The 26,552-nt window shown below is 40.3% G+C and overlaps 2 protein-coding genes across 4 annotated transcripts; both read right to left on the minus strand.

Annotated features, from left to right (window-relative positions):
* Positions 1–429: 429 nt before the first annotated feature.
* Positions 430–24,263, minus strand: LOC108657908 (uncharacterized). Of its 3 annotated transcripts, none has more exons than XM_089263825.1 (7): positions 24,122–24,263; positions 4,484–5,073; positions 4,105–4,396; positions 3,882–4,044; positions 3,663–3,822; positions 3,190–3,570; positions 430–1,685 (listed from the first exon to the last, which is right to left on the minus strand). In XM_089263825.1, the coding sequence occupies exons 2-7, from the start codon at positions 5,057–5,059 to the stop codon at positions 918–920; spliced, it is 2,340 nt and encodes a 779-aa protein (XP_089119951.1). In that variant the 5' UTR covers positions 5,060–5,073; positions 24,122–24,263; the 3' UTR covers positions 430–917. The 3 variants fall into 3 exon arrangements, with proteins under 3 accessions (XP_089119951.1, XP_089119950.1, XP_030242911.1); XM_089263824.1 differs by having other exon boundaries at positions 4,484–5,076; positions 24,122–24,262; XM_030387051.2 differs by having other exon boundaries at positions 431–1,685; positions 3,684–3,822; positions 4,484–5,076; positions 24,122–24,262.
* On the minus strand, positions 24,122–26,004 carry LOC108656777 (acylphosphatase-2). Its single transcript, XM_018109046.3, has 2 exons — positions 25,301–26,004; positions 24,122–24,211 (listed from the first exon to the last, which is right to left on the minus strand). Exon 1 carries the CDS (start codon positions 25,940–25,942, stop codon positions 25,628–25,630), a length of 315 nt encoding a protein of 104 aa, XP_017964535.1. The 5' UTR covers positions 25,943–26,004; the 3' UTR covers positions 24,122–24,211; positions 25,301–25,627.
* Positions 26,005–26,552: the final 548 nt, after the last annotated feature.

A 26,552-nucleotide genomic window follows, 5' to 3' on the forward strand; every position in this document is an offset into this window, starting at 1 on the left:
CTGATAATACTAATGCAGTAGATCGGGAACTTTTAAGCGATAATCACAATATTTTGCAGACTATTTGAAACGATTGAGAAGTTGAGAGCTTAACGATCAGCCATATCCCGTATTATCGATAAAAATGCAGAAGAGGAACGGCGCAAAGGTCTCCTGTGGTACGGTCCCGACTTATGCTTCCTATATACATATAGCTGTCATTTGTGTCTTAGGATATTCGAAGCATTCTACTGCACATAAATAAGCTATTATCAGTAAATTCCTGAAATTTAAGAAAATGTTTATAGAATATATGAAATATATCTTCAGAGAACTACACCTTTCAGTTAAGGTAAGCCGTTATCAAATTTTCAATAAGCCCAAAAACAAAATATCTGGAATATTTCCTCATAAACTTCATCTCTCACTATGTATATATCCAAATACAAAAGACGTTCACGCATAGATATCTCTATTTATTTATATCATAGTATTGTATATTTCTTAAAAATCTACCAAAAATAATTGTAATTAAATATTTAAAATATCGCCGCCTTAGCATTTTAGGGAGCTGTACTACATTGATACTAGTTAGATTGTTTCAAAACAATTGCAATATTATGAAATTCTTGATGTGGTATATTATATATGGAGAATCTGTCTAGAGCTAGCATAAATGTTGACAGGCAAGCTGTGTGTATATATATAGATATACATAATTATAGATAGCAGAAGTTGTAGTTAAACGATTTTGCTGACTCAAGCAGGAGACGGAGCCAGCTCTGTGGACGAGTCACGTCTGGAGTGCGAATCGTTCGGAAGCATCTGTTTAGGTATTGTCGTAACTAATTGCCACTGGGAGTGACAAAACAAATGAACTTGTTTCATCAGCAGTGTTTGGGCTCAGCACCGAGCGACGACAGCGACAGCAGTGGCCATTAGACCTGGTTGCTCACCTCGCCAGGAGGCGGAGGGGGCGTTGCTGCTGCTGCTGCTGCTGCTGATGGTGCTGCTGCATTTGTGGCCGCATTGTCCAGGCAGCGCAGCTTCTGGTACATGTGAATGTAGTGGGCCTGCAGCTGCTTCTGGTAGCCGAGCACCTTGTCCTTCTCAGCGCACCATTGACGCTTCTCCAGCTCGAGATTGATGCGAAAATCGTCGAGCTTCTGCCGCAGCTTGGCAATGTCCTCGGCATAGGTGGTCGACTCCTCGATCAGTGTGTCGAGCGCCAGCTGCGCCGGCTGGCCCTGATCCAGCTGCAGTCGCTCCATGATGGCGTCCAGCTGCATGGGCCCGGCCGCCGCCTGCCTCGTATACTTGTGCGTCTTCTGGCAGATCTCGTTCAGGTTGTCCAGCTGCTGCTTGAGGCGCGTGTAGCGGCCGCACGGCTCCTCGCCGTACTCGTGCGCAATGGCCAGGTCGGAGAGTTCCTTGCGCAGCTTGGCCAGCTCGTTGGTGAGCGCACCAATCACCTGATCCTTCAGGGCGATGATCTTGTTCAGCTGCTGCAGCTGCTGCAGCTGCTCCTGCTCCTGCTCCGGATCCTTTTGCTGTTGCGCTTCCTTCGCCTGTTGCTTTGGTTGACTTTGGCATGTGGTTGTCTGACAGTTGTTGTTGTTGTTGTTATTATTATTATTATTATTGTTGTTGTTGTTGTTGTTGTGTCTCAGGCTGAGAATTGTATGATCCTTCATATTGATTTCAAGCTGGGAAGCATAGTAAACGATGATTAATAAAACCTATTGAATATCCGCTTCACTTCGACTCTTTCCGCCTTTCAAGAGGCATTTATTACGGCTCATTGACTCAGGCATTAGCATAATTTAATATTAGTTATTAACTACAACTCCATTGAGCTGGCAAAACCTGTTCTCCAAGCTAATCGTTTCGTTGACCTAGACTCTGGTGGTTCTCTCTGACTTCCATTGCGCCCCCCCCCCCCCCCCTCCCCCCACCTGCTGACTGACCTAACCCAAACTTGATTGAGTTTTGAGCGTTTTTTTGAAAGTGTCATAATTTGGTTACTTCTTAATTGAGCTCCGACAGTTATTTAGGCCTCAGCTCAAAGCCATTTTTAATTTGGTAGCTCTGCCTATGGGCCGTACTAGCTCCCCGTCTTTAGGTTCAAGCACGAATCCAAAGTCAAGTCGATACTAGCTTTATGAGGTGTAGCAAAAATATATAAGCATATACATATATGGACATATACATATTTCCTTGATCAGGACTAGAACGGGACTGCGGAACGAATGTTGTCATGTCCGTCCAGTCCTAGGGCAGGCAGGTCCTTTCTTCCGCCTATCCACGTATATCCATTCGCCGGCTTGTCTATCCGTTCGTCCATCTGACCGTCTGCCCATTCGTAAGTCCTACCATATGTATGTTCATTTGTCTGTCTCTCCATTGGTATGTTCTGACATTGCTCCAACCGTCTCACGTCCGCCCATCAGTCCATCCGTCCGTTCGTCGTATCGCCCGACTGACCATCTGTCCGTCGTATCATCCACCTGCTCGACCAATCTATAGTTTATTCGTTTATCTCTCTCTTGATAGTTCCATCCTTCCAGCTGTCTGTCCGTTTGTCTATCCACTCATCCGTCCGTACATCCTTCCATCTGTCTGTCCGTCCGTCCATCTGTTTATCCAACCATCCATCCGTCCATCCGTCTGTTTGTTTGTCTGAGTATTAGTCCTTGCTACCCTCTATCCGCCCGTCCATTCATTCATATGTCCGTCTGTCCAGCGAAAGTTCCATTTTATCTATTCCATCCGACTATCGGTTCGTCCGCTTGTCAGTCCATCCATCCATTCCGTCCGTCCGTCTGTTTATTCGTCAGACTATTAATCCATCCTACCACCTATCCGCCCGTCCATTCATTCCATTCATATGTCCGTCGATAGTTCCATCCGACTATCGTCCGCTTGTCAGTCCATCCGTCCGCTCTTTCGTCCGCCTGTTTGTCCGTCCTATCATTCATCCGTCCGTCTGTCTGTATTAAGCTATCCGTCCGTCCGTCCATTCGCAGCACTCTCGTAAACAACATCTTCATATATGAATACCATACGCAGTAAAATTGCATCGTCCCTTTCTGCACCCCTTCCAGGAAGGTTAACCTTTCCCAGAGCCCAATCCTCTCCAGCTTCTGCTTGGCACTCCAACAAGAGTGGGAGTTACCATTCCCCGCTCTGCATCGCTCGCTCTCGACTTACATGCGCCTCCTTCAGCTGCGTCTTGAGTAAAGCTATTTCGCCGTTGCGCTCGCACACCTTCCACTCGCTGTCCTCCAGCTGGACGCGCAGCGCCGATATCGTCTGGTGGGCCTCGTTCAGCTGCTGGTTGAGCTCCTGGGCGGAGCACTGCAGCTGCTGCTCGGCGTTCTTGAGGCACTTGTTGCTGGTGCGCGTCAGGTCCAGTTGCTGCTGCAGTTTCTGGAGCTGCTCCGATTGCCGCAGGCTGTGCTGCTTCAGCTGGAACTGCTGCAGGGCGAGGAGCTGCTCCATTTTCTTGAACTTCAGATGATACTCGCGCTGCTGGCTCTCGTAGAAGAGCTTCAGGCGCTGTGTCTCGTGCTCCCAGTAGACCTCCTTGTCCTAGAATAGAAACGAGACGAGACGCGAGACGCGAGATGCGAGATGCGCCAAGGATTAGTCAGGCTGTTGGGTTGGCCAGTTTGCTATTTAACCTTTTGGACTTTGAAAATTACTTTCTCATTCTGTTCCATTGCGTGTCGCAGATACGACAGCTCCGAGTCGCGGTCCTTGAGCGCCGCCTCCAGCTCCGAGATGCCCGAGTCCGACGGCGAGGGCGTCAGGTCACTGCCGCCAGTCAGGGCGTTGCCCTTGCTGTAAAATGAAGAGGTTAATCGGCTGTGGGGGCGTGGCCTGCTTCAGGGATTACGCACCTGCTGCCGCCATCTGGCCTATCGAGCCCGGACAGACACTCGAGGCCCAGGCTCAGACCCAGGCCCAGGCCCAGGCCAAGGCCGAGTCCATCCTCGTTGCTGCTGCGCTGCACCACTCGATGGCCGCGTCGACGCGCCGCCAAATGACGCAGATCCGTTGTGCCTGGCGAGAGTTGCAGCAGTTAGAGAAACTGTGGACATGCGCTAGAGGTGGTTCACTTACTTCCGAACTTGTGCTGGGTGGCTGCCGTTGAGGGCAGCGGTGCCAAGGAGGGTGTCGAGCCATAGCCGTACCGCTCGCCCGCCACCGACTGCTGCTGGGCGGATCCCTGCAATTGTTGTTGTTGCTGCTGCTGCTGCTGCTGCTGCTGCTGCTGCTGCTGCTGTTGCTGTTGCTGTTGCTGCTGCTGCTGCTGCTGCTCATGTTGCTGCTGTTGGGCGGCAATGCGATAGTCCGGCTCGAATGGTATCGGCTTGAAGGCAATCGGACGCAGAAAGTTGCCGGCACCGTTTGGCTGGAGCGAAAGGCAATCATCGATCAGTAAAAGCTGCGGCCCAGCCCCAGGGCGCACCCAGTGCCACAACAATGTCAAATGCCTCACCTGTTCTTTGGCCTCGCCCGCCAGCTGAGACTGCGACTGCGACTGCGACTGCGGCAGCGACTGCTGCTCGGTAATGGCCAGACGACTTCCGGCTGTGATGGGCGTGGTGCGGCGCAGCGTTGTTGGCGTCTGTTGGCCCAGCATCGCCGGCAGCGACTGCAGCGCATCCTCCGCGGCCTTGCCGTCGCCCAGCTCCCCGGCGCTGGCCACGCCACTGCGGCTCAGCTCGAACATTTGCCGGATGTTCTGGAACTTGCTGCGCATCTGCGGCCCGCTCAGCGTCTCGTCGTCCAGGTTGCTGTGGCTGCTGAACTTCTGGCTGAGGCGGCGCTGCTCCTGCCGCGACTTCAGGGTGCCCGTGTGCAGCGCCCCGTGCGGCGGCAGCGGCGAGCCCAGCGTCGTCTGGCCCATGCTGCTCAGGCTCGGCGTGCTGCGCAGCGGCAGCGGCGCATTCGTCTCCAGCGACACGGAACGCTTGTGTCCGCGCTTGCCCAGGCTGGGCAGGTTCAGGGCGGACCCAGTCGAACCAGCGCCGACGGCATGCGCCGGCAGCGCCATGTGCGTCGCCCCAGACATCCCGAAGCGGGCAGCTGCTGCAATCATGCAAGGAAAAGCATGCGGAAATCTTTAAAGTATATCTCATTTATATAGAAGATATAGTATATATAAGATATAGTTGAATAGATGAATGAATACTGTGAAGTCCGGCTATAACGGCACTTAAGTGACTGTCGTTATACCCGGAAGACACTTTACAAATATAATAAATAGAATAGAATAGTCGAAAGGTAATCTAAGCTCATGGAATATTTATCTCTCGAATCGAAAGCCTCAAGATCATTTTTGAATAGATCGAGCTGCAGCAGCAGATTTGCCAAAGTTTCATAGACCTGATAATATAAGCTATGTATCTAAAGTACATAAAGTAATATCCTAGGTGAAGCAATCGAAGTACTTATCTATAGGAAATCTATCTGAATATTTATAGAAACTATAGCAAATCTTGCTATGATTCTTTCTCTGCGCAATCAAGGCTTTATTCAGCCACTCAAATATCTTTACAATTCTATTTAATTTTTCAATCTCCAGATCGAATAGACAGGAAAATTTGTATAAATGCCAGATTTTATGCAGCTCTATTTCAATGGCTTATATAATCCAGAGAATTCGATTTCTTCTTACTTAGTTTTGCAAAGTTCTTATAATGCGGATTAATAGATTTTTGTGGAGAATAAAAAACCCAATTTTAAATGCGGATAATAATGTCATTATGATATGAATATTATTAATTAAATATTGTATAAATATATTAGAATATCCACCCATATCCATACATATATATAGTATTAAAGCCAACTCGAAGATCAAGTAGAGTTTCTGCTGCCAAGCAAATTGAACATAAATTGAATTTAGCTATTGCCTTTCTCTGTGATTCTCATGATTACGATTACAATTATTATTATTAACATATCTTTTGTATACTTGAATAATACTTTTATTTTATTTAGGCAAAAGAAAGGAGTAGGCGTGGGATCTTCTATATATCGTCTGGTGATCAGACTCTGGTTCGTTTGGTTATACATACATATATGTATGTATATGCGCATCGATCTGAGCGCCTTTGGGTGCTTAATGATGTATATCGCTACAATAGCAGATCAAGCGTGTTTCAAACAGTCAATAATTTCAACCATTTCGAACGACAATTATTAAATGATATTCTTTGGATCTGCAGAGCTAGAGTGCCCAAATTTCGTATCTAGTTTTATTATTATCATTTTATCATCGCTCATTTACTGTATATTATAATTAATGTGAAATTAAAAGTAACTTAAGAATGAAGCACTGGCAACTAGGGCATGCAGCTCGATCATGTTCGTACTTAAAACTTATCCAATTTTCGGAATATTATTCTTTAAATTAAAGTTTACTCAATTGTGATATGAGTTCCCTTTTGTTCCGGTATCCCACAGTCAGAATCATCTGCTGAGAACATCCGTGCAATACAGTGAGTATAGCAAATGCTATATGAAGTTATCTATTCCTGTGGGTATTTCCAAGTCGGAGACTCCCATCAAGCGAATATATTTCGTATTATGGCATATGTATATATTCTTTAGTCTGATTTATTGCTTAGCTGCGCTGTATTCCGCATGTGACTGTGTGTGTGTGTCTGTGTGTGTCTGTGTGGTCTACAAGCTTCTAGCATGATCCTCTGCCCGAGGCAGCTCGCACCGAGCTCTGCTTCCACGAGGCATTCAGGTTGCTGCTGCTAACGGCGTATACCGCTTTTTAAATATGCATTTTTATTGTCCAGTGCCACACACACATGGGCACACACACACACACACGCACGCACACACTGCTCCAACTCTTTCTGTGCTAAACATACGCACTTTCTCGTTTACGTTTACGTTTCGTTCCCAAGACCCGTCGACCCATATATTCCTACAACTATGTAAATATAGCGCCAACTATTTCTCTCTCTGGCATGGGCAACGCAACTTTATCGTTCCAGTGTCCACGCTGTGGTCTCCTTTTGGCCACTCTCCAGCGTCCAGTGTCGCCACCTCGGCTCACAACAAGTTTTGCCATGCGACAACATTTGGCAACAGGTGCTGGCAGGCCGACAGATCGACAGACAGACAGACAGACAGACAGGCCATGGCACCTTGAGGCCATAAAAGTATTTAGAATTTCAACCAAGGTTAGTTGGGTGTGTGAAACAGTCAACGACTATTAAATACCCTCCTTATAGATGTAGCTTATCTTGAATAGAAATATTTTATGAATTTATATAGATAATAATCAAGAAAGTTCTATAATTTGTTATCCACGCTTATTCTTACAGCATCTTCTGTCTAGAAACCCAAGAACTTGGAAAATAAATATGCATGCATGTATCTAGTTATATAATGTAGCATTGATGATCCATAAATGACCTGGAATACAGCAATAATACTACTAGAATTCGCAAATTTCTAATAATCCATTAAGAACCGTATATAGTTTATATGAATTTTTAATAATAGGCATTATGTATTCCATAGATGATAAAAGCCATTCAGCTCCATCACAATACTCATAATACCCTTCAAGTGGGCTAGCAGTATACAATGGAATATAAATCTGTGTCAGTTAGGGCAGGTTCTGTTATGGCCTTAAGTTTACTTAATGCCAATCAACACCATTGGCCAACAGTAAAGAATTCCTGCTAACGGCTTCCCATTGACGCTTATTATTAAATTTCCAGATAACTTTGCTTTAGCGCTTCCACGCACATCTCGAAGAATCTATTGAGTTTTCTGTTTTTCTGTGATTTATGATTTTAACCAGATTCAAGTTGTGGCTTTTATGTAACGGTCTGAGCCAATTAATTAGTTATAGAAGCAACGATTGGAAATTAACAGTAAGCATTCAGATATTCTGTATCTGTATCTGTATCTGTATCTGTATCTGTATCTGTATCTGTATCTGTATCTGTATCTGTATCTGTATCTGTATCTGTATCTGTATCTGTATCTGATATGTATCTGTATCTGTATCTGTATCTGTATCTGTATCTGTTACTGTATCTGTATCTGTATCTGTATCTTGTATCTGTTAATCTGTATCTGTATCTGTATCTGTATCTGTATCTGTATCGTATCTGTATCTGTATCTGTATCTGTATCTGTATCTGTATCTGTATCTGTATCTGTATCTGTATCTGTATCTGTATCTGTATCTGTATCTGTATCTGTATCTGTATCTGTATCTGTATCTGTATTGTATCTGTATCTGTATCTGTATCTGTATCTGTATCTGTATCTGTATCTGTATCTGTATCTGTATCTGTATCTGTATCTGTATCTGTATCTGTATCTGTATCTGTATCTGTATCTGTATCTGTATCTGTATCTGTATCTGTATCTGTATCTGTATCTGTATCTGTACTGTATCTGTATCTGTATCTGTATCTGTATCTGTATCTGTATCTGTATCTGTATCTGTATCTGTATCTGTATCTGTATCTGTATCTGTATCTGTATCTGTATCTGTATCTGTATCTGTATCTGTATCTGTATCTGTATCTGTATCTGTATCTGTATCTGTATCTGTATCTGTATCTGTATCTGTATCTGTATCTGTATCTGTATCTGTATCTGTATCTGTATCTGTATCTGTATCTGTATCTGTATCTGTATCTGTATCTGTATCTGTATCTGTATCTGTATCTGTATCTGTATCTGTATCTGTATCTGTATCTGTATCTGTATCTGTATCTGTATCTGTATCTGTATCTGTATCTGTATCTGTATCTGTATCTGTATCTGTATCTGTATCTGTATCTGTATCTGTATCTGTATCTGTATCTGTATCTGTATCTGTATCTGTATCTGTATCTCTCTTTATCTGTATATCTCTCTATCTGAGGGAGTATTAGAACAATATCTAATGTGTATCCAGATCTGTTTAATAACAAGTGAAATTGTGTCAACTATAAAATAGATGACAGTGGCATCCATATTCGGTTATGATCATGAAGCTGATGATGATGACGTCTATATATAGTATATATCTTCATATTTCCTGTTCTCTTTCTCTCCTCCTCTCTCCCTCCTCTTTCTCTCCCGCTTTGACCTGTTTTGCCAATCTATTTAGATAGCAGTCAAGTTATCTTTCGATATATCGAGCATTGACTGCGTTTCACGTAGATGAACTCTGCTTGACTTGACTTGACATCGTTTCATCATAATGCACATATAGAGAAATAAGTACAGCCCTGCATTAAGTACGTATTTCCTCAATTTGCTCAATGGCTGTGCGAGCTTCGACTGCTGCTGCACTAGGTCAAGAGAAGCCCAGCCCATAGGGCTTCTGTGAGAAACAGATTTCAGGGCAGGTCGAAATGTGAAAATAAATGAAACGCGACCGTAGAAACCAATGTGAATGGAAAAATACCTACACAAAAAAAATTGTAGAATAATTTGTTAAAATGTGGGCAGTGCCCAGCCTAGTGTTGCTCAAGAGCAAGCATTACAATGGGGCATAGGCGACTGTGTAATACGCGTTCACGATTCTATTATAATACTAATCTCTGCGCGAATGTGATCAGTACGGAGGCTCTTAGGATAAATCTAATATACTTCTATTCGCACGAATATGAATAAAGTCGAATAATTTTGTTCGTTGAAGCTTCGACAAGTCTATCAGGCGGACAAGATACTCTATGTTGCAGCCTGAACAACTCGAAAACTTCATTATGGACTATAAATACAACTCTATAACTAAGATAGATCATCGCTATATAGACGACTTTTTATTTCCAATTCCCAGTGCACAAAGCCAATATACTCTATTCTCTGCACTTGGATAAGAACTCTCTGCAATGGGCATAGACACTTATCAAACCCATATACTCTTCGCTGCACGCCCACGAACGAGTATGACAGCGCTTCAAGTTAAGCGCGCGCTTCATGAATGTGTGTGTATGTGTGTGTGTGTAGTTGGATAACAAACTCCATTGAGGCTCGTCCGTTGAGTAGCGGTTCGATTGAATTCAATGGAAATACGTGTCGATTGCGGCTCTCGGAATGCTTTCCACGTCGTCTTTAGCTGCGCCGTAGTTAATTGCATTGCAATTTTTGCAATTTCTAGATAGTCGACGGGGCCTGTACGAGTGCGAGTGCGAGTGCGAGTGCCAGAGACATGAATATTTCACAAGATGTGTTTCTACCATTTTCTTGTCTTGTCTGTATTTCAGTTTTTTTTTTTTGCTATTTTATTATTTTCGCATTTGCTATTTTGTTATGTGCTCGCTAAAACGCACTAAACCGGACCGTTCTCCATTGTGGACACGTAACGCCGCCGAGCGGGCCAATAAAAATCTGAGAAGACTTTTGTAGGCCCGGCTCAAACAATGCCGGCAACAAAGCGCCTGATCAGGCGACAACTTCAGTCGGCGTCGACGTCGGCGTCGTCAAACTGCCAATGTAATTTATGTACTTCTGCTGATGGTTTGTGAAACACACACACACACACACATACACTTGCAGTGTGCTCACACACATTAGCAGCTAACTGTTAGCTTGATGGCGATGCCAACGAATTGAAGTATCTGCAAAGTGTAGCTGCGTATCTGGCCCAAAACACAACTGAGAAAGAAACACAACTGTGAAAAATAAATGGTAAAAAGACCAAAACCAAAGCAGAAACAAAAACAAAAATCAAAACACAACAACAACAACAAGAATTATGAAAAACCTGTTCGCAAAATTTTGCCTGCCGGCTCGTTCTCCGTTGGCTTGATTTTTAGCTGTTTAGCTGTTTTTTTGTTATTGTTGTTGTTGTTTTGAAAGTTTCCATCAATGAAAGTCGCACAAGTCTGTCGGAGCAGCATTCAAATAGAATAAGAAATCATAAGCCGCGCACCTCAGATCCGCATCGTTCGGCTGCCATTCAATCCGAAATTCGCATTTGCATTCGATATCGAAAAGGTGTTTTGACCCTAAAAGTTGAAGTCGCCGTCAGTTCAGCTAAGATAGTGTGCGAAATGGGCATATTGGCTGGATGAGTGTGTGTGTGTGTGTGTGTGTGTGCCACGCCCACATTAAGCACTCAGGTGTGACCTCATTGTCGTATCGCACTAAATATGGCTAATATGACAGGAGAATGGAAGTTCCACAGTTGAGAAGCAACTGTGCGCTGCGCTCACAGTTTGGGAGTCATGCAAACTATAAGAAAGATCCTAAAAGAGTTTGCACAAATTTCTATAATATTTGACACTGCTTTGGCAAAAATTATGAGTCTCGAAGATCTCTTATAGATTGGCATAATATTATATTTAATATATCACATGTGATATCATAGTTCATATATATTCATATTGTATCTCTTTTTAACTAGAACACATCTTACAGCCAAGCTTCTTTAAATGCAAAAGTCTCAAAGATCTCTTATAGATTTGCATAATATAATATAGCAGGTGTGATATCATAGATCATATATATTTATATTACATTTCTTTTTAACTAGAACACATCTTACAGCTTCTTTAAATGAAAAAGTCTTAAAGATCTCTTATAGATTCGCATATAATAATATATATTACATGTGATATCATAGGTCATATATATTCATATTGTATTTCTTTCTAACTTTCAATTTTATGCTAGAGTTTGAATCTTAAACCTTTCCCAATGGAATCAATTATAGATGTCATATGGTAGCTTCTTTTTACACTTATATGGTTTGATTTATTGATAATATTTCATATTTCATCTTCTTTCAGCTACATTTAATTCTGCATCTGGGTCATTATGAATCTTGAAACTTAAGCTTGATCCAATGAAATAGTTCAAGCTTAAGTTTCAAGATCTCATCACATCTAGTTCTAAGCTCTTGCAATCCAAATTATTACAATTATCTCTTATAGATTTCTATTAATATTCATATATAACTTTAAGTTTTAATAATATTTCACATTTCATTTCTTTTCAGCTACACTCAAAACAATTCGAATCTAGAAACTCTATCGGTAAACTCTATCTACTGAATCTCACATTTTTCTATGCCTTCAGCAACAGGGTATAGTGCAGTGGGCTACAGCCGGTGCGAATTGCGCGTCAGGCGGCGCATTAGTAAATGCGTTGGCCATTGGAGCTGAAACGGGCAAAGTTAGTCACAGTCGCAGTCGCAGTCGCAGTCGCAGTCGCAGTCGCTGTCGACTGACCACGTCATCGTCGGTGGTCAGAGGACGGGCAGCGGCAGAGGACAAGGCAGCGGAGAGCTGGTCCCAAGCCAGCTGCCCCATCGCTTTTTCCCACGCTCACAGCCGCCGTCGTCGCAGTCGCAGTCGGAGCCTTATGCACACTGAGTATTAAACTAGCTTCGTTTGATTTGCGTTTTTCGTGCATTCGCACAGTGTGACAAATGCCATTTAAATTGATTCAAGCAAAAGTTTGTGAAATGCTAGAAATGTTTAGATTAAAGATAAACAGAAATCGAAGCGAACAAAAATAACGGACTTGCTGGGTAACAAAATATCATACATAGTGAATAAATTCAAGGAAAAATCTAAATACAAGTATATAAATAAATAAATGTATGTATACGTATATATGCATATAGATTTTGATCTCTGGGTGGTACCTAAAAGGTTTCAGATAGCTGTGACATCTTGACAATACTTGAAGGCGGCTATGTGACATAGAGTAAATAAAAAGACATATATACATAATATATATGTATGTTTGTGGTGTCAGCTTGATTTAGTCTCCATGTGTGTAAAATTGAGCTCATAGATAATAGAGCTTAAAACTATTTTAAAAAGGCACACAGCTATTTATTTACTTTATTTAATAATCTTTTTTTTTTTTTTTTTTTTTTTTGTAATCTGAAATTATATCTAAAAAACGTTCATTTCACTACTTGATACAATAATGAATATTTATTTTATAATATCATTAGATTGAGTATTATGATTACATTAGGCATTTGTAGATATTAGAATGTACCTAAAAAGTATATAAAAATGATGGAATCTACATTATTTTCCTTATTATTTATTTATTTATTTATGTACTGTTATCAAGAAATAATTCTAAATAACAATTTGTTAAGCCAGAGCGAAAAAGGCCTTCAGGCATTTTCCTTATTAAGTTGAATTTCTATGCCCATAAGATATATCCAAAGCTTCAACTGACAGAGTTTTTTTAGCGGTTTTTCTCTAGCGATCGGCATTTATGAAAATCTAAAGACCTAATAGAATCCTATTATAGGCAATTTTATTTTAATACTTTCCTTATAGGAGTACAAATAAAACTTGTGGAGCTTCCGAAAATGTTCCATAACTCAGATATTTCTAAACTTTCCTCTTGTAAAATATTTTAGCATAATAATAAAAATAAATTTAATAGTTTTTTTTTTTTTTTAACATATGTTTTCTTCTACACTTGTACCACTGTGCGCAGCGCTGTTCATTTAATTTTTTTGTTTTTTAGATTTTTTACTCATTTATTTATTTATTTTTTACTTTTTTTTTTGCATTGATATCTCAAAGTCCAAGCCAAAGCAAATGCCGCCAAGCGCTAGAGTTTGTTATTTATTGTTGATTGTGAATTTTTAATTGAATTCAGCGATTTTGAATTGGAGTTCTTGTTATTGTTATTATTATTATTATTGTTGTTGTTGTTGTTGCTTGCATAATAAACGCACCATAAAATACAATTAAACTACCTATAGTTTTTTATATATTATACATATACGTTTTGAAAGTAAATTTTAAAAAATAATTAAAGATAATTTTTTTTTTTTTATAATTACCTATTAAAACAAATTCGATTTACTTTCGAGAGATCCGCGAGCAGATACTACTCAAACTCACAGCTCGGGTATGCACAGTTGAAACGCATTTAAAGTAGCTATAAATAGCTAAAAAGTTAGCCGTAAACTAGATGAAATGCAGTTAATTTAATCTCAGCTCGATTTGCAGAAAATGCTAATTGGGTAGAGTCTGTGCAGTGCTCAAAGTAATGTTATCGATATACATACATATATCGATTTTGGAAAGACAAAATAAATCGGCTCAGCTCTAATCCATATATAGATCTTAATATTATTGTGTATATAATTGCTTCTTTAATATAGTTAACAAAGTATCAATGAAATCAATCATAGTATTGAGAATATCTTGAGGGAACTCAATTTAAGCAACTTTTATTGTGTGAGAAAGAAAAATATTAGTTTGAGAATATATGTAAATTTATGTTTAAAGGAACAATCAAATCATATTTTTATTCGTGACTGTGTGAAAAAAATTGCTAAAAAAGCTGACATGGGAAAATCCGATATTAGAATTTGCTTTCATACATTTCATACATTTGTATATGTACATACATATCTATCCATCTATCTATTTTCCCATCTATAATCTATTTATCCATCTATCTATATATCTATCTACTTATTCATCTATCTATCTAATCATCCATCTATCCATCCATCTATCTATCTGTCTATCTATCTATCTATCTATCTATCCATCTATTCAACTATCTATCCATCTATCTATCTATTTATCTATCTCTCTATCTATCTCTCTATCTATCTATTTATCTATCTATATATCTATCTATCCATCGATCTATTTATTTATCTATCTATCTATATTTCCATCTATAATATTCTTATCCATCTATCTATATTTCCATCTATAATATTCTTATCCATCTGTCTAACCATCTATCTATCCATCTATCCATCTACCTATCTATCTATCTATCTATCTATCCACCTATTTATATATCTATCCATCCATCTATCTATCTACCTATCTATCTATCTATCTATCTATCTCTCTATCTATCTATCCATCTATCTATCTATCTATCTATCTATCTATCTATCTATCTATCTATCCTCCTATTTATATATCTATTTATCCTTCTATCTATCCAAGTACATATATATCCATCTATCTACATATACATATATCTATCCATTCACCTATCTATCTATCTATCCATCTGTCTATCTATCTATCTATCTATCTATCTATCTATCTATCTATCTATCTATCCATCTGTCTATCTATCTATCTATCTGTCTATCTATCTATCTATCTATCCTCCTATCTATATATCTATCTATCTATCTATCTATCTATCCACCTATCTATATATCTATCCATCCATCGATCTATCTATCTATCTATCCTCCTATCTATATATCTATCTATCTATCTATCTATCTATCCACCTATCTATATATCTATGTCTACCGCATTGATTTGCATTCATCCAAGATACTAGCCACTGCTAGTCCAATTCAATGAGTATAGGGTATATACTAAGCTAGCATTGTGTAAGCGTGACGAAAGCAGAAACCACAATTAATGAAATAACTGCAGCAACAACAACAACAACAACAACAACAAGATCAACTTTAGCTAAACTTTTCTTTTAAATTATTTATTTATCGCTCTCTAGTTTTTACATGTTTTTTTTTTTTCTTCTGCTTTGATTTTCTTTTTCATTTAGACGCAATCAAAATGCATTTCAATTTCAGGTTTCGGTTTCGGTTTCAGTTTCGTTTCGTTTCGTTGCTTTGTTTCGATTTGGAAATCCGTTAATAAAATTTGACTTTCGTTTTGCATCAATCGATGATTGCAAAAGGTCAACAAAGAAGTTTCCGTCTCTCTCTCTGTGTGTGTGTGTGTGACGTCACAATGATACGCTTATGATTACGTTAATGTTGACAATTTTGTTGGCCATTAACAGTGGCAGCAGCTTGCCTAATTTATTTATACAAATATAAATTCATTTTGTATGCATCTCGTTGCCACATGTTCAACCCTGCCCCTCACTGCCCCCGCTGCCCCCTAGCCCCATTGGCCTGTTGCCCTGTTGGCATTTGGCAAGCTCATCTGCCACACACATCAATTGAGGCTGCTTATGAGCTTAAATGCAGTCGTTGCGCCACTTGCCTCCGCATTCCTCCAGCTGTAAACGGAATTCGAGACCGCCCAGCCGATTGACATTAATGCATGGGCATAAATAAAGCCATGGTGAAAAGCAGCCAACACATGCACACACACATACATGCACATATCTGTGATGGGTGTGGACAGTTCCAGTGACAGCCGCAAGTGGCCCAACAGCATCACGGCAGCAATGACCTTGGCTGGCTCAGAGCTGCGGCGGGGGCAGTTGGGGCTCGCGCTGGCTTCGATCTCTCGAATGGGAGTGGGCCAGCCAGACAGCCAGCCAGCCAGACATTGACATTTCCAATTGGCAACTGGAAACTGGAAACTGGGCGAATGTCAGTCAATGTCATCATCGACGACCTTTTACCCGGTGCAGCTAATCGTTGAAATTACCGTTAAATATCACTTTTAATGCGTTCAATTAGTTTAGCTGATCTCAGCGTGCGCACCAAGAACAGCGAGTGAACAAGCTAAACTATTTAAGCGCTTCCGCAATATATTAAAGCTCAGTTTCTAGCTAACCAAAATTGATTGAATATGATATACCCTAACTTTTGCTGGACTTTGTGCTAATCGGGATATACTTGGGAGGAATTTGTATTTTAATTTAAACGATTAGAGATCCAATCAATTAGAGTTTGTATCTGTGTAGCTTAAAGATATCTATTTTCGTTCTGATTTCTTAATTTAAACGAAATTTGTAATCTGTTCTTCATTATAAATAGAGCATATCTATCAGTACTCTGCTATCTGCATTAATAATGCTATCAAATATAATAAATCGATAAATATATTTTTATTAAGACATTTTTATGCATATGTATAATATTTATCAAAACTTTTTTTTATCTTTTAATAAGTTTCAGCTTCTTAAGTAAATCTCTTGTAAAGATTTTTAAAAATTCATTTTTTTCAGATAAAATATAGATTTTCTATTTCTTTTCATTTCACCAATATAAATATAATAATAAATATTTTCATATATCATTTTTATTAGAAAATATATTGCCAACGGCCTTTCAGATAGATTCGACCAAGACATCTTTAAGAAATATACGTATATTTTGCCTGAAGGCCTTTGTCGCTCTGGCTTAAAAATTGTGATTTAGATTTAATTCTTTGTAACAATAAATAAATAAATGCATTGTTTTTGACTAGATCTGGCATAAAACTTAAATACAATATATATTTATACATTTTCATATAATATAAAATATATATCTACAATGTATATTTAAATATTTTTCAATAAAATAACATAAATGATAATCTATGTTCTTCAGTGGGTTCAGTGGGTTTCTTGTAATACTCAAAATGGCATTGATTGCCAGAGTCTTTGACTGTTGGCTATGATAGATTGTAACGTACTTCCTTCTTATTTCCGCTTAGATTGATTATCTTTATTAATGATTCGCTCTCAGCTTGCGGAGCATTTAGAATTGGAAATGGTGCTACATTTGAATGGATACGATCATGCAGAAGCTCATGAGGCTGGCCAACATAACAGGGCTTCATTGAATGGCTATAGCCCACTGCTGTTTAACTGTTGCTGCTTTTGTTTCATTGTTGTCTACTCTGAGTGCTCAGCGCTCTGTGCTCTGTGCTCTGTGCTTTCGAAGCACTACAAGTACACCCACTGGCCAGCTGGAGCCCCATGTTGGGTCTATCTGGCTATCTGTGCATAACTGTTGGCAATAGCTTTTGTTTGCTTTTATTTCCATATGGGCAAAGCCCGAAACAATCAAGTGGCCCAAATTGATGCGGGCAACAATCACCGAAAATGTTGAAGTTTGGCAAAAACGTATAACAAGTGAGCGCTTCTCAGTGGCATCGGCGCAACTAGCAGATACCCTAGAATTTATTTGAAAGACAAATCTATTTTTTCTCTATGCATTTTACGGCATATTATCATCTAAATAACCTGTTTATCGTTATCAATTATCGATAACAGCAGTAGTAAATGATGGCAAACTGTGTATATATTGACTTTAATGCTAAAACTATATACAAAGCAACAAAAATAAATATTTTACCTAATATATCGATATTTCTAAAAGAAACATATTTATCGATATATTTGTAAAAGCATATTTTGTGTACCTCATATCTTCTACATAACTTTGAGCTGCTATTAGTGCTACTAAGCCGCCAACTAGATCAATATAAGCTGCCTGCATACGATAACAACCAATCGATATGCACTATATCGCTATCGATATCAAGACCAGGTTTGATATTGTTGAAAATAGTAACTATACTATAGAAAATGTTCTTGCTTAAGCTTATTAATACATGCTTATCGATAATGCGTTATCGATAACTTCACGAAAACGAAAACTCATCGCGATCAGTACAGGGTATAGCTGTCGATGTGAAGCACAATAGAATGCCTATATATAGTGCAAGGCACGTAGGCATGTAGGCCAGTTTAATGCCTCAATGGGTTTTATTTATAATACAAATGTATATCTATATATAAATAAACTCTTTTTTATAAATATGTATGTATGTCGTGGTTATTTTTTTTTTCTCTCTGTAATACTATTGTGGAAAACTATTGACCTTAAATTGTCGCAAACGCGTTGGCGTAATGAGCCCAAATTCTTGCCCATGACAGCAGATCGCAGCGACTGCTTAACGCAAATGAGCTGAAATTTATGCTTTTGACTGATTTTGGTACGAGTGTCTAAGAGCGCAGGAAGTCGGCATTACCTATAGCAGTAGTAGTTGTTGTTGTAGTTGTTGTAATTGTTGTTGCTGCTGCTAATGATGATGGCAATGACAGCTATATGACAGTTGCCAGGCATATGCAAATCCAGTTTCGGTCAATTGCAAGACTAATTAACAGATGCGAAAGGCCAGCAACAAGCGAGCGAGAGAGAGAGAGATAGGGTAATAATATCAGCTCAATATCCGGGCGACTGTGGGGCAATTAAATGACCAACGCTTGAATCGGCACAAGAGCAACAATTACGAATGCGGAGCAGGCAGCCGTGGCACATGCAACAAACGCTTTCACTGCCCATTGCCCCGCTGCTCCCCTTGTGCCCCGCTGCCGATCGCCAGCTGCAAACAAATCCTAGCCAAAGATCAGAGACTACTTTATAACGTGGGCGAGTGCTAGCTTTCCCACGTTGTTGCCGCTGCCTCTGCTGCTGCCTGCCGCTGCCTGCTGCTGCCATCGACTTGCTCTTGGGGCTTGGCCAGCCATTAGTCACGCTCAGTTTTGTTTATCTGGCGCGTCGCATTCGCCCGAAATCGCGCGGCGCATATAGACATTGGCCGTTGTCTTTGCCAAAGAATAAATAAACAATCGGAAATATGCTTGGCCAATGCTCATAGATGTTGCCATTGTGGCTTACACACACACGCACACACGCACGCACACACATATGTAGATATTCCCATTTCCCATCCAATTCCCGTTCACTTTCCAGCGGCTGATGCGCTGCTGCGCTGCTGCGCTGCTGCTGTGTGGCCCAAGGCTTATTATTATTGTTATTGCTGCTGCTGCCCCTGCTGCTCCTGCTGCTGCTGCTGCTGCTGGCGTTTGTTTGCATTAAGTCAGGCTAAGAGCCAAGTTTATGCCAACATCAGCAGCAAAATATTATATAAATAACAAAGACAACAACACGAAGATGCAGAAGAAGCAGCAAAGAAGAGCAACAAGTGCTCCACACACCAGATACCCTGTAAAAAGCCACAAATTCAAGTTGATATTGATAAACTGCAGCAGCTTGGCTCCACAGCTCATTCACTTCGCCTTGGCAGTCATCACAGCCCGTGTGCAGCGCGTACAGGGTATGGCCAGAGCACGTCTGTTGCCCTGTTGCTGCCGTCGCCGTGAGAGTTTTTCGGCTGATGCTGACGAACATTCAGCGCTCTTTGTTCTGTGTGCCAAGCGACATTTAAGCATTCAATTTGTTGCTAGACAACAAAATGTATATAAAGTTGTTGTTGTTGTTGCTCTTGGCATGGGAAGCACAGGCAAGGAAGTCTCAAGTCCAGTCAAGCTGGAGCCAACGCGCCAATCGAACCGTGACCAAAGCGCGCTCCATGCAATTTACAATTATTGCAAGCGGCTGCTGAAATTATGGGATGAAATGCCTGGAAATATAGCTGGAACTGGAACTGAAACTGGAGCTGGAAGTGGAAGTGAAGCTCAAGGCGGAATGAGAGCTGGAGCTAAGACCAGCCACTGAAGCTGGTGCTAGAGCTATAGCTGGATCCGACTTTCAGCTGGAGTTGAAGTTGAAGCTGGTACTGGAGTTAAAAACTAGAGCGGAGTAAGATGTAAGAGCTGGAACCCAAAATGGAGCTAAAAGCAACATTGGAAGCGGAATCATCAACTGAATTGAAGCTGGCAGAGGAGCTCGAACTGGAACTGAAAGAGGATCTAAAGGCGGAAAAGGAGCTGGAGGTAAGTCCAGCAGCTGAAACTGGGGCTAGAGCTCTAGCTGGAACTAGAGGTATAGCTGGATCCGACTTTCAGCTGGAGTTGAAGTCGAAGCTGGAACTGGAAGCTAAGAACTAGAGTGGAGCTGATGCTTACATCAGCTGGAACCCGGAATGGAGCTAAAAGCAACATTGGAAGCGGAATCATCAATTGCTGCTATCTTTAGTTGAAATGAAGCTGGAACTGGAGCTGGAGCTGGAACTGTAGCTGAAGCTGGAACTGGAAATGAAAGGGGAGCTCTTTTTAATTGAAAATAAGTTGCAGCTGAAGCTGGATCTGAACATAGAACTATAACTGAAACTGGAACTGGAACTGGAACTGGAACTGGAAATGGAACTCGAAGTGGAATGGGAGCTGAAGCTAAGGCCAGCAAGCTGATGCGCTGGAGCTAGAGCTATAGCTGGATCTGGCTATCAGCTGGAGTTGAGGTCGAAACTGGAGCTGAAAGCATCACTGGAGGCGAAATCATCAATTGCTATAATATTTAATTGAAATGAAGCTGGAACCGTAGCTAAAGCGACCACTGGAGCTGGAACAGAAGCTGAAAATTAAAGTTTATGATGCAGCTGAAGCTCAATTTCGACTTAGATAATGCTGCAGCTCGAGCTAGTGCTCAAACTGGAGATGTAACTGGAGCTGTAGCTGGTGATGAAACTGAAACAGGAGCTGAATCTGAAGTTGAAGCTAAAGGTGGAGCTACAGCTAAGAAATCAATAGCTATCTTGACTCTAAATAAAGTTGGAAATAAAGCTGGAACAGTAGACTGAAACTGCATAGCGCTACTGAAGCTGTAAGAGTTTAGAGTAGCTCAAGAATCAATCAGTATCTTTAGAGCAAGAAATACGACCCGTGGAACATTCTGAAATCATACTAACAGAAAATCTGAGAATTTATGACTCGATTTCTTTAATGTTTCGGCTTTACAGCCATGAATTGAGTTATTCAAGTTAGGAGATACGGGGAGAATATCTAAAAAAGCGAGCATGTATCCAAATGAGCTGAAATGGTCAATGTCATATCTCCATGTTGAGCTTAAAAAGCAAAAAACTATCGAGTACTATCGATATTATGCATATGATACGTGCTATTGAAATCAAGTAAAATAAGGAAAATATATTTGAGATATACCAAAAGTATAGATGTACAGCAGAAGAATAGACCCTGCGTCATTCGCCACGCCCCCTTCTGACTATTAGTTGCATATTTGCAAAAGTAAACTCCTTCCTATAAGTCATATACATATAATCTAATAGGTAAATTCATGAACTATGAATTGAACAAATCATTCCCTGCTTCAGCTTGGTACTTTCCGATTTTCGAATAGACAAATGCGCGAAATAATAGAAACCTTAAGACCCTGGCAATCTAGCTGGCTGGCTGGCGTATAGCTTTGCCATTTGCTGGATGAAATGACAAATAATTTATAATAAATGCCAAACTGGAAATAATGTAGAATAATCGCCGTGACATTCAAATTGCCTTTTCACCAAGATCTTTTTGGCTCGGCTAGCTTGGCTGACCTCGATCTGCGGCTGGCCGGGCGCGCACATCTTCTTCTTGGCGCTAATGTGTTTCCAGCCGTGTACAGGTAGAAGTAGAGTCTGTGGCCGAGGCTCACCTACATTTGTGCGAGCAACGATAGACGAGATGGAAGGGGGCGATAGGGGGGACAGTTGGGGCGCCTGATGAACGGACGCACTCAGCGAACAGTATCAGAAAGTGATCATAAATCTGTATAACCTGTATGTTGATTTTCACCATCAACACACCTCACTCTGTGTGTGCATGTGTGTGTGTGTGTGTGTGTGTGTGTGTGTGTGCAGCTCTAGACATGTTGTGGCTCATAACGAGACTGCGCTGGAGTCGCGTTCTCTGTGCCCCCAAAAATATAAAAAGTGAATTTTTGCGGCACTCGCTCCACTTCAGCCTTCGAGCTGGAAGCTTTTGTAGCCTTTGTTGTTGTTGACTTTTATACAATTTGTGTTGTGTTGTGTTGTTGTTGTTGTGGGCTCTCAATTTCTTGCTTTTATTTTATATTATTTTATTTTATTTTATTTAGTTGAGTTTTGGCTTTGTTTTGTTTTTTGCGCACTTGGCCTTAATTGCGCATGCGCGCGCACTTTCAATTCCTTTTGGATGATGACGCTGACGACGCTTAGAGACGGCCGGAGGGGGGCGTGGCAAAGGGGCTAAGGTGGGCTAAACAAAACGTGTGGCAAATTGAAGCTGTGGCTAAAGTAGATTTCAAGCGTGCGCCAATTATGATGATGCGGAACGGTAATGTAATAATTTTCATGTTCTCTGAGGGTTAACCGTGCGCATAGCAAAAGGAGGGGGGTGGGAGGGGGAGAGAGAGTCAGTCGGCAACAAATTGAGGCGAGCGAATCCAAACGAAAATTGCTCCGAAACACGGCGTGCCGCGAGTGCTAAACTGTTTTTTTTTTTCTCATTTTTTAGCCTTTTTGGCCAACCCAGGCATTTGGCCAAAAAGCAAGTTCATGGCAACATGGCAACAGAAATAACAAATACAACAATCAACAAGTTAAGTAAAATTAAAATGAATAAGAACGAATTGGGCATGCTCTATAGATAGATGTATGTAACTGTAAATGCCTGAAATCTATATTAATTTCATCATATTTATATTTAAATGTAATGCATTTATATACCAAATGCAAAATAGACAAACATTAATATAAACAACAATTTTTAAATGTCAAATAGAGAGAAATTCGTATGGATAAAAGAGAGAGAAATTGATAAACAAATATTTTTGAGATATGTAAATAGGGGCGAAATGGATATAAACTCTTGAAATTATATAAAATGTAGAGAAATTCATATGGATATATTCAAGTGGCAGAAAATAAAAATAAATTGATAAATAATAAATAAATTTTATAAAATTAGCAATTGTTGCTTAAGGATCATTTAAGAAATTAGCTAATGTAATCAATATTCCATTAGGTTTATTGTATTTGAGCTGAATCTGTGCGAGGTTCAGCTACAGCTGACAGCTGAACTGGTCCATTCATGCGTAAACCCGCAAAGCCTGAATGAACATGTTTTGCTACCCTGATCTAATTGAAGTGTATCGACAGAAAAAGAGCTTTAAGATTGTCTCGCATACAGATTTCTAGAGGCAGCCACAGGCAGCAAGACGATCTTTTTTTTTCTTTATATTTTATTTTATTTTTATTATATATGTATATATGTACAATATATATATAGTATATACATATTTATATTTATTTCTGTTTTCTTTTATACTCTTTTTTTTTGCTACTTTGGTAACAGGTTCGTCGCTGTTGAGAAAAAGTCAAACGGCTCAATAATCGAAGACGGCTCCGACTGCGCCGTCGACGTCGACAGCGGCTGCGGCAGCAACTCCATGATGGAGCTGGGCTCAGTGGCAGCCGGATAAAATGAGGACAACAACGGCGACAACTTTAATGAGGTTATGTCTAGCTTGTTTGTATCTGTGCAAATTTATCTGCATCTGCATCTGCATCTGTATCTGTATCTGCATCTGCATCTGCATCTGTATCCGTGCTCGCTTGTATGCCAGCTGGGATGGGCAGCCAGTCAGATTATCAGCTAGATTTGGTCTTTTCGCTCTTTCGCTATTATTCATTATTATTAGCTTCTTATGAATAGAAGGCAACATACAAAATAATAATAATAAAGCACATAAATGCAATGCATATTTGCTTACCACTTCCTCTGGTCGTAATGGGCTGGTACGCCAAGCACTCGTAATTGCTGTTGTTGACTTTTGTTGTCTCGGCTGTTGTTATTAATGTTGCTGCATATTTTCAGTAATTTTCAGCAAAATTGCACAGATCATAAAATTGCGAGTGGAAAAAAATAAACAAAACACACAACAAATAAAAAATTTAAAAAAAAAAAAAGAAAATCGATATGGAACGCGAAACAACTCTTTAAAATATGCACAATATTCATATGCTTTCCACAACATTAATACACGAGAAGAAAAAAAACATCATCAAACGATAACAAAAACAAATCGTGTATAGAAAGAGGAAAAAACCGTTGCACGCCTGCGCTTTCAAAATTGTTTTGGCAAAGCTTTTTTCTCTGAGCTGCGAGCGCAGAGACGACTTTCACGTACGAGAGTTCAAAGCAAACTGACTGACAACGGCTTCGGCGACGGCGAAGGCGACAGCGATTGCGATGGCGATGGAAACGGCAACAACGGCAACGACGACGACTCCTCCAATTCGATTGCGACTGCGCCAATCGCTGAAGTCAACCAACAGCTCTGATTGCTTTGGCCGTTTTCAAGCCAGCAGCGAGCATATGAGAGTATACAATTTAATTTTTTATGGTATAAATATTTTCATATAGCTGTGATAAAAAATTATGCATTTTCTGCTAATTCAAAATATTAAGTTATGTTAGTAACAGCAACAAAATTAATAAATTATACACATTATGATATTGTCTTATGCAATGCCTTAGTCAATTTAAGAAAACTGCTGTAAACTGAAGAGAATTAGCTATAAAGCTTGCTCAACACTAGCCCAAGTTAAAAGCTATCAGCACTGTTGCGTCTGCTCTTTTCGCTTCGTCGGCGTTGCCACTGCGTTGCAATTACAACAACTTATTCGCCGCGACCGCAATCATTGCCCGCCGTTTGCGTCGTCGTCAACGTCGGCTTCGGCGTCGGCGCTGTCGCACTTAGCCGACTGATTAGCTGCTGATGGTGCCACACAGTGGTCGCTGCTGGCCCGCTAGCCCGCTGTCGTGCCTCAGTTAATTTCCTTTAATTTTTGCGGCTTTTTCGCGTATGGGTTTGTATGTACAGATATTGCATACTTGTATATGTATGTATGTATGTATGTACATAAGAATGTTTCGAACAAATATTTACCTGCACCACTAGCTGTACATTCGTAATGAGATCTTCACAAAATGTACTAACAAAATATTTAACTTGATTTTTTGCAACTGGAGCTGCGCCGTGAACGTCGTATCTAGTTCGGTGATTCTGGAGAATGGACTAGAAGAATAGATTCTGACCAAGACTTCCATAATACACATACTTTTGTCATATCTTATCAGGTCACTATTTCTTTGTTTGGAATGACCTACATAGGTTACAGAAAGTGACAGGGCATATTTACATTGGGCACTCAAATTTAATCAAAATATATGTACTATGTATATGTATGTATTAGATAATAACCCAGACACTTTCTTAAGTTTTCCTCTTGATCTCGAATGCTTCATAGGTGTACTCTTCGATTATTTTCAAGTTCTTCACGATGAACTCCTTAATGGCTGCCACATATTCGGCGGCACTCTTGATAAGGTTTTCGAACGCCTCGATCACCTTGCCCTCGCCCTGCAGCTGGCCCTTGTACTTTTCTTCGGTCACCTGCATGATGTAGCCACGTAGCCCCAAGAGCTTGGCCTGAGCGACGGCAAACAGCTCGAAGGCCTCCTTTTGCAGGTTGCCATTGATCTCAAAGTCACAGGCCATAATCTTTGGTTTCTGTTCAGATCCTGCCATTTTCGTAGTCTCGGTCAATTTTCTAGATACTTGAATAGATTTTTTACAAATAATTTCAACTCTCTGACATACCCACAACAAAATGAAGAAAATAAATTAAACTGTCAGAAATTTGACATGCAAATCGAAGACATAATATTACGTAAATATTATGAAAGGGATATTTAGGGGAAGAGAATATTGGAAGAGAATTTTGCAGAACTTTTATTGATGTACATATGTAAAAGAACTAAGAACGATATGTGCTGCCTTTATCTCTTTCTCTGCATATTTTAGTAATCCTTGGGAAGACTTGGAACCGCTCGAAAGAACCAGCGTGGGAGCTACGAAATATTTATAGAATTTTCCACAGGCTGATAGCTTTTTTCTTTAGAATATATACTTTCCATATAGATTTACTTAGACTAGAGGCCAGCATTATCATTCCAATAACCGCAGGGACACTATGTATATCCCTATGCCCATCAAATATAACTCGATTGCAGTGCTAATTTTTATTTGCTCATGGGTGTAACTACTTTGATCATCGACTAAACTAAAGTTGAACATGAAACGATTTGTGCCGCTTTAAACTAAATCTTCGCCCTCAGCCCTCAGCCCTTCCCCTTTC

This window comes from Drosophila navojoa, chromosome X (genome assembly GCF_054131105.1).
Source record: "Drosophila navojoa isolate 15081-1374.11 chromosome X, UAZ_NAV_1.0, whole genome shotgun sequence".
Classification (NCBI taxonomy): Eukaryota; Metazoa; Arthropoda; class Insecta; order Diptera; family Drosophilidae; genus Drosophila; species Drosophila navojoa.

Coding starts and splice junctions, on each gene's coding strand:
- LOC108657908 (XM_089263825.1), bottom strand. CDS start 5,059: ATGTCTGGGGCGACGCACATGGCGCTGCCGGCGCATGCCGTCGGCGCT. Junction 3,823..3,881: donor AGGCCAGATGGCGGCAGCAG/GTGCGTAATCCC, acceptor TTCATTTTACAG/CAAGGGCAACGCCCTGACTG. Junction 1,686..3,189: donor CGCAGCTGAAGGAGGCGCAT/GTAAGTCGAGAG, acceptor TATGCTTCCCAG/CTTGAAATCAATATGAAGGA.
- LOC108656777 (XM_018109046.3), bottom strand. CDS start 25,942: ATGGCAGGATCTGAACAGAAACCAAAGATTATGGCCTGTGACTTTGAG.